Raw genomic sequence first — 10,000 nt, 5'->3', positions numbered from 1 at the left:
GGAACAGAATGGAGATGCAGAGTGAGGAGACCAGACCATGAGGGGGTCTTGAGGCGACGGAGGTGGAGGATGAGGATCAGCTGGGTGAAGGAGGTGGTTGAGCTCCAGTCAGAGAGACGATAGTGGTATTTGTATATGTGGATGGAGCACTCGCTGCAAAAAACATCTGCCCACCCTGACAATCACTTTGCTTGTTATGTCAATAAAGAAGTTGCATAATAATGGAAAATAAAAATTAAGAATTATGCCCACCAGTTGATTTTGACTTTGACTTTGAAGGAGATCAACATTATTGTTGTTTGAAATAAGCTAAAGGCAAAATAGTATTTTTTTTAGATACAATAACATCGATTGGTTACTCTGACTTTACCAATAGGAATTTTGAACATATGATGGAAATGTTATTGTGCTGGTGGATATTTAGTGGTTGTTTTTTGCAGCGTAATAAATGTTCTCTCTCTCGCAGGTGAATGAAAAGTGGCAGTCAAGCATGAAGAGAGAGAGAGAGAGAGAGAGAGAGAGAGAGAGAGAGAGAGTGAGAGACGGATATTGGACATTACCCCATGAAGCTCCTTTCAAGCGATCCGAGCACAAAAACAGAACAGGGGTCACAGTCACTTCATAACTCAAATCAAGAGGATCATAGACTCAATAGTGTAGTTTTGAGTACTTAACGACAAAGTATGTAGAATCCCGACGATGTCTTTAGAATATTGTACAACAGATCAGCGTCGGTTTGTTTAGCCATGTTTAGTGGTTGAGTGCAAATGCATAACCTCAATAAACATTAAGGGTGATCATCTTTGAACTTACGAGAAAGCGAAAGCCACCAGCGCCCCACTGACCACGATGAAGTCCAGGATATTCCACAGGTCCCTGAAGTACGCCCCGGGGTGCAGCAGGATACCTAGATCTACCATCTAGAACACACACACACAGTTACTGTGGTCTAGCCTCCTGGACACACACCGTGACTAGATCTACAACTTAGATCGGACACACGCCCCTAACCATCCCTGGAAGGCGGGGCCCTCTTCTGGGTTCTTTCTCGAGGTTTCCCCTCTGTTTTAGAGACCGGGGTGAGATGGGGTGTCATATATGATGAGGTCTGTGAAGCCCTTTGAATTTTAACACTTTGAAGCCCTCTCCTCTAATGAGGAGAGAGTATGCGGCTTCTTCAGAAACACCTCGGCAGAGTGCTCTGTGGCGGCTGCTCGGAGCGATCAGGGAGCAGGGCTCAACTTATTAACGGTAACAATGGATTCCACAAGATCACGACTTCTTACGATTGCAAATATATCTGCCCGCAATTCGTCGTTGTTGAACATTTTGATGTGTCTTCTCTTTCTGTTGACGATTGGCGTTGCTCCGAGCCCAGCAGTGGGAGTTCATCATAAAAATGGAAGGCACATCAAAAGACAGCAGCACAGCACCGGGGAGCTGAACCGCAGGAAAACAATACCAAATTGGGTGTTGTGTTACTTAAAAAATGCTGTTTTGTGTGAGCGACCCCTTAGAGAATAGTGTGGCACCAATATTAAACTGCACAAGGAGGCAGAAGGTCTGTCTGCCCTGCAGCGGGGTAGGCTGTTAACTATACAACAGAGAGAGATGGACGGCACAAATTTCCCCTGAAGCCACTCACCTTGATCACGAGCTCGAAGGTGAAGACGCCGGTGAAGGCGTAGTCCAAATACTTAAGCACCTACGCAGGAGAGATTAAAACACGAGTTGGTGGCACTGAGGTCATATTTTAAAGCCTATGAGGCTGAAGTAAATTACTTTTTTTAAAGATCCCCAATGAAACATAACATGTGTTTAATATTCTCTCTCTGTGCTGTCACATAATTCATGTTTGTGTGTGTGTGTGTGTGTGTGTGTGTGTGTGTGTGTGTGTGTGTGTGTGTGCATGCATGTGCGTCCATATGTCTGTGTGGGTCTCACGTTGTTGCGGGGGGCGTGAGCATTGACGGGGTCCTCCGCGGCTAACGCGATGCTACTCATCGTTATGACGACCAGGATGGACATCTCAAAGTAGCGCATGGTCACGATGTAGTGGCACAGACGCCTCACTCTGAAACACCAGGGCAGGAAAGAAGAAGAAGATCTTTATCTGTCATTGCACAAGTACAAGTACTATACCATGAAATGTGATCTCTGCGCTTGAGCCATCACTAACAGCGCTAGGGGCGGCGGGCAGCCAGAGTGCAGCTCCCGGGGGCCGACTCCAGGTCTACTGGCTAGTGCCTTGGTCAAGAGCCCCGGCAGTAGTATCAACCTAAGAAGGATTTATTTTGGATGGTCTTTTGGGGGTAGAGGAAACCGGAGCGACCAAGGCAACACGTGTGAACACAGGGAGAACAACACAAGCCAAAGAGGGAGAGGCGGAGGAGAAGAGGGAGTTACTCAGAAGTCATACAGACAGACCGACAGGGGGGGAACTCACGGGTTGGTCTGGCTGAAGATAAACATGGAGCTGTAGGGGAGGATGGGTCTGGTCCTGCTTTGTTCCAGGTCCTCCAGTGTCTTCTCATTCATCGGCGCCGTCTCACTGTCAATACTGTTCACTGGGAGAGACACCGGAGCAGAACGTATATGTAAACGAGGCCAACAGCTGGGGACATTAGTAACGTCACATCATACCATTAGGTCTGATATTTCAGAGATTTAAAACACTGCAATCCAGTATAGTGAAAACAGTTGAAGGGAATGCCCATGTAGGCAAGAGCCATTGTAGCGACCACAGGTAGGATTCCGACCAGCGACTGTGACAATGCGTCTTGCTTGCATGGTTAGCATACTAGCCCCTTACGCCACTTGTCTAGATAAACTTCAGGTGTTTTTTTATTCTGGGATTGCAGGAGCTTCTAGCAACCCTGTACAAGGCCCTTCAATTGAGTTTCAATAAGCTGTGGACAGGTGTGTGGCATCGACGCGAGGTAAATGCACATTTATGTGTGTACTATCTAATGCAAACCAATGTACAAGTGGTGGTGGAGTTTGGCTCTGCTATGACTAAAACACAGTAGGCCTTAGTCCAGTGTTGCAGGACATACTGGGTATCAGGGTGGAGTCGCCGGGCGGGGAGGTGATAGTAACTGGGGGTAGGTAGGTGGAGGCCTGCCCAGTGCGTCCCACGTTCCTCTGGTTGTCAGAGTCCTCTAAGCCGTCAGTAGGCCAGCTGGGGACCCCAGGGACCTGCTGGGGGGAGACAGCCAGGGAGTCTCCCTCAGACTCCCCAAACCTGGAGAGAGGGAGAGAGAGAGACAAGAGAGATGGAGAGAGACAGAGAGAGAGAGAGAGAGAGAGAGAGAGAGAGAGAGAGAGAGAGAAGGAGAGAGAGCCAAGGAGAAGAGAGGAGTGAGAGAGAGAGAGAGAGAGAGAGACAAGAGAGATGGAGAGAGACAGAGGGAGAGAGAGCGAAGGAGAAGAGAGGAGTGAGAGAGAGAAAAAGAGAAAGAGATGGAGAGCGAGAGAGAGAGAGAGAGAGATGGAGAGAGAGAGAGAGAGAGAGAGAGAGAGAGAGAGAGAGAGAGAGGAGCGAGAGGAGTGAGAGTGAGAGAGAGAGACAGGGGAGGGGAGAGAGAGAAAATTAGAAAGAGAAGAGCGAGATACAGAGAGAGAGTTAGTTGGAGTTGATAGTTATAGTGCATTGTTTGTAAGTAAGTTCGGTGAAGAATAAGTACACAATGCTGCCCGAACTGTAAACCTTATGAAATCATTCGGGGAAACACATATATTCAACCCATTCTCCCAGTAGTGACTGTTGGCCCTACCTGTTCCCGTTGGTCTTGTCCTGCTCTGCCGCCTCCTCTCCCTCCGAGGCGGTGGCGTGACCTTTGGCCCCGTGCCCACGGCGTCTCCTCCTCTCCCCGTTGGTCCTGCACTCACCCCGAGAACCCCTTTCCCCGTCCCGGTTGGAGGAACCTCGGCCCTCCTTGTGGTGCGACCGCCGTTCCCCCCTTCCTCCTCCAACCCCTCCGTCACCACCACCGCCGCTGGGCACCGTGCCGTTCACCTCTCGGGGCGTCCCGTGGGAGTGGTGGTGGTGATGGTGGTGGCTGTTCTCCCTCTCTCCCTCCAGGACCCCCTCTCCTCCTCCTCCTCCTCCTCCTCCTCCTCCCCCTCCTCCTCCTGCATCTCCTCCACCCCCTCCTTCGTCCACTGAGCTCTGCTGCTGGGGGAGGTGACGTCGGCGCCAACCCCCCTCTCTGCTCCGGGACCTGCTGTCGTTCTTGCCCTCCTTCCCCCGGCACCCGTTGTGGTCTTTGGTGCGGCTGTGGTGCACGTGGTAGCCCCCCTCCCTGGACACGTCCCCGTTCTCGTTGGGCTCCTCCCGGTCCCGGTCCCGGTCCCGGTCCCGTTCCCGGTGGCGGTGGTGGCGCCGGCCCAGCTGGCTCGCCGCCGTCGCCGTCGTCCTCGGGGCGTCGGGGCCGGAGCCGTTGGTGGTCTGCTCCCCGTTGGTGTGGATGGGGGCTTCGCCGGGTTTGGGGTGGTGGTGGTGATGGTGGCGTTGGTGGTGCTGGTGCTGGGCGCCGTTAGAGCCGTTACCGCCGTTACCGTCACCAGAATGACCTGCGGCGGGCGTGGTGGCGTCGTCGCCGTCACCGCCGGCCTCCACCACCAGCGGGCGGTCCAGGTGGGTCTTCATGTTGGGCTGCAGGTTGAGCGCGGCGGAGACGCGCACGCGGTCCTCCGGCTCCAGCTCGTTGTACAGCGCCTCGCAGCTGGCCCGGTTGTGTCGCCGCAGCTCCTCCACCCGCTTGTCCCAGACCGATATCAGCCGCTGGGACTTATGCTGCTCCTTACTGGTGGTGGTGGAGATGGGAGGGAAGCCCATCAGAACAAACAAGACATTCAGATTGTAAAACGTATTGATTGGTCTGTTTCTACCCTCCTGAGTACAATGGCTTTACACTTATTGTGATAGTGAACTGGAATTGTCTTTGAACACAAATTGTGTTTGTGTTCAATTAAAGCGGAGGAAAATCATCATTCTTTCCTAAGATTTCAATGATGTCAATTGTGATTTACAATAAGGCATGAATCAACCAGGATATATACTTAATGGCAGAAATCAATTTAAGTGGAGGAAAATCATCATTCTTTCCCAAGACTTCATGCTGTCAATTGTGATTTACAATAAAGCATTAATCAACCATGATATGTCCTTAACGGCAGCAATCCGACGAAGAATTGACGCACAGATAGGATAGCCCAATGAAGAAAAGAAGAGAAGGAGTGGGAAGGACAGACAGACCTGATCCTTGCATGCTGGAGTGATTTACAGAGGGAGTGACCAAGGGAGTGACTGGAGAGTGACCAAGGGAGTGAACAAGTGAGTGACAAAGAAGCGAGCAAGATTGATGAACATGAAATGACAGTATTAAAACTATAAAAAATGTCTAGGGTTTTAGCTTCAGGAGAGGGAGCTAGTTGATGGGATGTCTCCTCTCCTACCTCCACTAAGAACGACAGGGGGATGTCACAAAAAAGTATCTATGCATCTGTCTGATTCCATTAGCATTTTACTAAATCAACAGCTTTCTGACAAACAGATTATATTAATGATTGCCAGCTCATAATAATCAGCACTTTGAAATAAATAATATATTACACATTTATGATGTTGTGGTCACCTTAAAAATGTTAACGAACAGATTTGTATCTAAAGTTCATAAAATTGTCATAAAATCGTCAACACCAACGACATCTGCTGTTCCTGTTACAGAACCACATATAAAGTTTAATAAAATCTGGCTACTATAAACACCAAAAGCACCTCAATGCAACATGGGATGTTTAACAGGTGATTGGATGATTATAACAGTCTGAGGTCCAGTGTTCTCTGTCCACTTTGAACATCTCTCAGAATAGTGATGAAGGTGAATCATGTCTATGAAGTCATTTCCAGTGGTTATATGACGTTAACATTAAAACATGTAGCAACTGTGAGTTTTCTAGCGCTCTGTTTACCTCAGGTAGTGATGGGCAGGGGTGCACACATAACTCCTAGCCACACATACAGGGAGCCACGAGGAGACACAGAGGGGGAGAGAGACTTAGCAGAGAAGCTTTTCAACGTGACAGAAACAGGTTAGGCAGACGATAAGACGGCACAGACTTGACGAGGTCAGGCACAACACTCAAGACAAACACGACACAAAACAGCAAAAACTAGGGAGAAAAGAGCGAGAGACTTTGGCTGGGAGTATAAGAATTCAAGAAATAGAATAGAAAATAATAGAGAAGAAGACACAGAACACAACAAAATATTTCAATTCACATTTAGGAAATGGTTTGCAATCGGTGTGCAATTGGGTTTGGGGGTAGCAGCGCTTTCTGTGAAGGTACACACTATCAGACATGCCAAAGAGCGATTAGCATAATGCTAAGAGCTAAGATGCTGGAAGCTCGAACCCTCGGCAGACCATGCGTCATTCATCCAGTGAATGATATGGTGAGCATTGAGCCTAGCGTTCAAACAACAGCTTCTCTCTGTCCTTCGTGTTTTGTTGGTCCTTGAAGAAGCAGGGCAGAAGATTAAATGTTCTGTCTGAGATGAATGTACCCGTTGGTGTAAGCCGTCAAAGTTTCATTTTTAAGAGGACCAGTCTGTGTAGTTTTGAGAGGAACGTGAGTGGTTGATAGAAAATACTAATCAAAGTAGAAGAAGGAACAGTTTGTCTGTGCATGAAGAGGGGATGCTTGAACTGGTGACTGTATAAAACTAGCTAATTAGACCAATCATTTTTGAAGATAGCTAGCCAGGCTAAGAGCACTTTTACAACCAACGCTGTACTGAAAAAGACAGCGCTATACAGTGATATACAATGCAACCATTTTGACTTGAACACTGCAGTGACAGGTGTCGGCTTGAGAGCCAAATCAACCAAACATTGTCTGAAAGCGGATGTCATCGAATCGCACACATGGTGACATTGATGGTGCAGTACGGACACAATCACAACACCATCCACTACCACGATCACAACGGAGGAATAGAGGGAGAACAACAGAAAGAAGAGAGAGAGAGAGAGAGTGTGAGAGAGAGAGAGAGAGAGAGAGAGAGAGAGAGAGAGAGAGAGAGAGAGAGAGAGAGAGAGAGAGAGACGGCGGGAGGACACCAAACGGTCGTAAAAGTTGTCAACGAAACGTCGGAACTCACAGTGAGTTTACGCTGCAGACGGATGGGCTGCGAGAGAGCGCACCTCGACTGTGCGTTACAAAACTGCACATGCACAAAAATAAACAAACAGAACAAGATGACCGGGGGGTGGGGGGGAGAGGGTGTGGAGAGGGGGACATCACACAGACAAGGTTAGAGACAACAGAGCAGTCCTGTGTTGCCCTGGGTGCACGTCAGGCCGTACTTTGCAACTTTGGTTCATTCATTATCTTAATCATGTTCAAACCACGTCTCTGGATACCAGTTTGCGCGGATCAGAATTGGCAACTGCCATAGTTTTGGAGCGTTGCCTGCCGGGCGAAGGGAGTGTTCGAGTACCCTACTCCCCATAATAGTCTCTTTAAAGGGCTTTCTTACAAGACAAATCGCCCAGACAACGGCCATGCCCAGGAACGACCAGGAAGGCAGATGAGTGGAGACTTTTAACCACCCCATTAAATAAAACAAACGTAAGTCATTGATGGAAGTATTTAAATTTTATGTAAAACATTCAAAATGTAAATGGGGTGGGCAAAAGCTCCCGGAAGAATTGAGACACACTAAAATAAAATCCATGAACAATAAGCTATACTATTGGAACAAGCCAAACAAGTGCTGTAAAATAAACACACACAAACACCTACCCACACACACACACACACACACACACACACACACACACATATACACAGGCACATACACACTGACACACACAGTACATGTCCATAGCAACACGCTATTTAGGCACTAACAAGACATTTAGCAGTCAACGTGGGCTCGACACACAGAAGCACAATTCACACCACACACACGTCTTGGATGACTGGATAAAAACAAACACAGGAGGCCTGATCGACTCTCCCATACGTTTACTCTGAACAGCGAATAGTCATCTCAGTGAGTCTAGCATCCTCTTGTTACCATGCTATCCTTTTGTTATTCACCGTACTACGCTGTGAGGGGTTCTTGCGGGAGAAAAAAACAACAAGAACCAATTATTAACTGTTGGTCAAATCCAGCCAAAGCCCCTGGACGAACATGATGACAATACAGATGACACAGAACATAACACAGTAGTATTAAGTACAGACACAAAGGAACAAAAAGGAAATGGCATTTGGGAACCATGTCCCCACTTAAGGTGCCCTACTAAAAAGAGTTGTGGGGACACAGAAGAGAAGGATAGGGGAAAGAGGGGGAGGTTCCTGGGGACTTACGCTGTGATGGAGATGTTGGCAGCAGATATCGGGCTGACCTCCTTCACCTCCTTGGCTTTCTGCAGGAGCAGCTTCTTACTGATCGCCTCCTCCTGCTCCTCCTCATCCTGTGGAGCACACACACATATATACAAATGCATGGAAACACATAGACATACACTCACACACACACCCACACTCACATGCCAACTTTGTTAGTGCAAGTGATGCCACTGAGCAACGCCACATCACCTTGGTCAGGACACTATGCTAGTAGGTTTACGGTGTGCTACCTTGGTGAGCTCCTGGGCGTTTGCAAGGTTATCGACAGCGATTGCGAGGAAGACGTTGAGCAGAGTATCTGGTCGCTCACCGTCTCAGGAAAAGACAACAAACACAGAAACGCAAACACTCATGCTAACCACATGTAGCCAATGTAACATAGAATTACTTTATTTTTATTCCCCTCCAAGTGGTCCCTTACTTTAGACTTTGCTTTTTCAGTTAATAATTTGTTGATGACTAAAAGATGCACCCCAGAGAAAAAGATTACAAACAGTGCATCTAAACAAACTGTAGAAAAACGCTAAATGCTAAAATGCTACCTTTTTCTTTAGCATTAACTTTTGTCTTTATCAGTTTGGTTAGTGAGGAAAGTGAGCCGACAGGCCAGTGATCGAGTTGTGTCTGAATCATGTCAGGATACAGTTTCCGAAAAGGGTGAGAATGATGAAATAGATGGAGGAGAACATCCCTCTGTGGACACCCCCCTGGGACTTGATCCCATGGTACATCACTGCATTCCAGTCCTCACCCGTCAGGATCTGAGAGAGCGAGAGAGAGAGAGAGAGAGAGAGAGAGAGCGAGAGAGAGAGACGGAGAGAGATAGAGGGAGAGAGATAGAGCGAGAGAGAGAGACGGAGAGAGATAGAGGGAGAGAGATTGAGGGAGGGAGAGAGAGAGAGAGAGAGAGAGAGAGAGAAAGAGAGAGAGACAATATACACAATTTGTAAGCGTGTGTGTGTATGTGTGTGTGTGTGTGTGTGTGTGTGTGTGTGTGTGTGTGTTGTGTGTGTGTGTGTGTGTGTGTGTGTGTGTGTGTGTGTGTGTGTGTGCGTTACCTGAAACACGGTTAGGATTGCCGCCGGGAAGGTGTCGAAATTCGTGGTCGGTGTTTCGTCATCAAAATTAAACCTACAGGACAGATATACAAAACAAATTGGAGGCCTCCTAATCTTCTGCTGTCAAGACTACAATTCCCAATCCACCAGTCTCCGGTGGGTTTGGTGTATCAATGCAATAAGTCTCATTTATCGCCTGCACGCATAGACAGAACCACATAATCAAACTCCTTCTCTCTCTGGCCTTCACCTTGGGCTTACCTGGTACAATCGTGCTAGCAAAACGAGCTAACGCTAATGATTAGCATGCCCAGGGATCTCATTGCCCCCAGCTGAGAGCAGCGTTCTTGCTCAGATGTCTTTGAGCATGGGGAACACTTCGCTAGCTGTACTCCCTCCACTGATAAAGTAGTCCCAACTGAAGAGTGATTTACAGTAGAGCATCAGGTTCTCACATTGACAAAAAATATATAATATAAAATATATACAATTTCTAATCTTATATCCAAAATATA

The 10,000-nt window shown here is 47.9% G+C and overlaps 1 protein-coding gene across 1 annotated transcript in view; it reads right to left on the bottom strand.

The window, feature by feature from the left end:
• cacna1ba (calcium channel, voltage-dependent, N type, alpha 1B subunit, a) overlaps positions 1 to 10,000 on the bottom strand; it is a gene marked incomplete at both ends in the record, with an annotated part of 92,269 nt that overhangs the window by 31,077 nt on the left and 51,192 nt on the right. The window contains 14 exons of the mRNA XM_079752788.1: positions 814 to 920; positions 1,646 to 1,705; positions 1,945 to 2,074; positions 2,447 to 2,567; positions 3,057 to 3,244; positions 3,777 to 3,998; positions 4,224 to 4,476; positions 4,561 to 4,808; positions 5,977 to 6,012; positions 7,169 to 7,231; positions 8,386 to 8,492; positions 8,658 to 8,725; positions 9,071 to 9,188; positions 9,486 to 9,558. Coding sequence (XP_079608914.1) covers positions 814 to 920; positions 1,646 to 1,705; positions 1,945 to 2,074; positions 2,447 to 2,567; positions 3,057 to 3,244; positions 3,777 to 3,998; positions 4,224 to 4,476; positions 4,561 to 4,808; positions 5,977 to 6,012; positions 7,169 to 7,231; positions 8,386 to 8,492; positions 8,658 to 8,725; positions 9,071 to 9,188; positions 9,486 to 9,558 — 1,794 coding nt within the window. The remainder of the gene's footprint in view (positions 1 to 813; positions 921 to 1,645; positions 1,706 to 1,944; positions 2,075 to 2,446; positions 2,568 to 3,056; positions 3,245 to 3,776; positions 3,999 to 4,223; positions 4,477 to 4,560; positions 4,809 to 5,976; positions 6,013 to 7,168; positions 7,232 to 8,385; positions 8,493 to 8,657; positions 8,726 to 9,070; positions 9,189 to 9,485; positions 9,559 to 10,000) is intronic.

Source organism: Pollachius pollachius (genome assembly GCF_949987615.1).
Source record: "Pollachius pollachius genome assembly, chromosome: 1".
NCBI classification, from domain to species: Eukaryota; Metazoa; Chordata; class Actinopteri; order Gadiformes; family Gadidae; genus Pollachius; species Pollachius pollachius.
The sequence above is the reverse complement of the archived record's forward strand: the minus strand, read 5'-3'. Positions and strand labels throughout refer to the sequence as shown.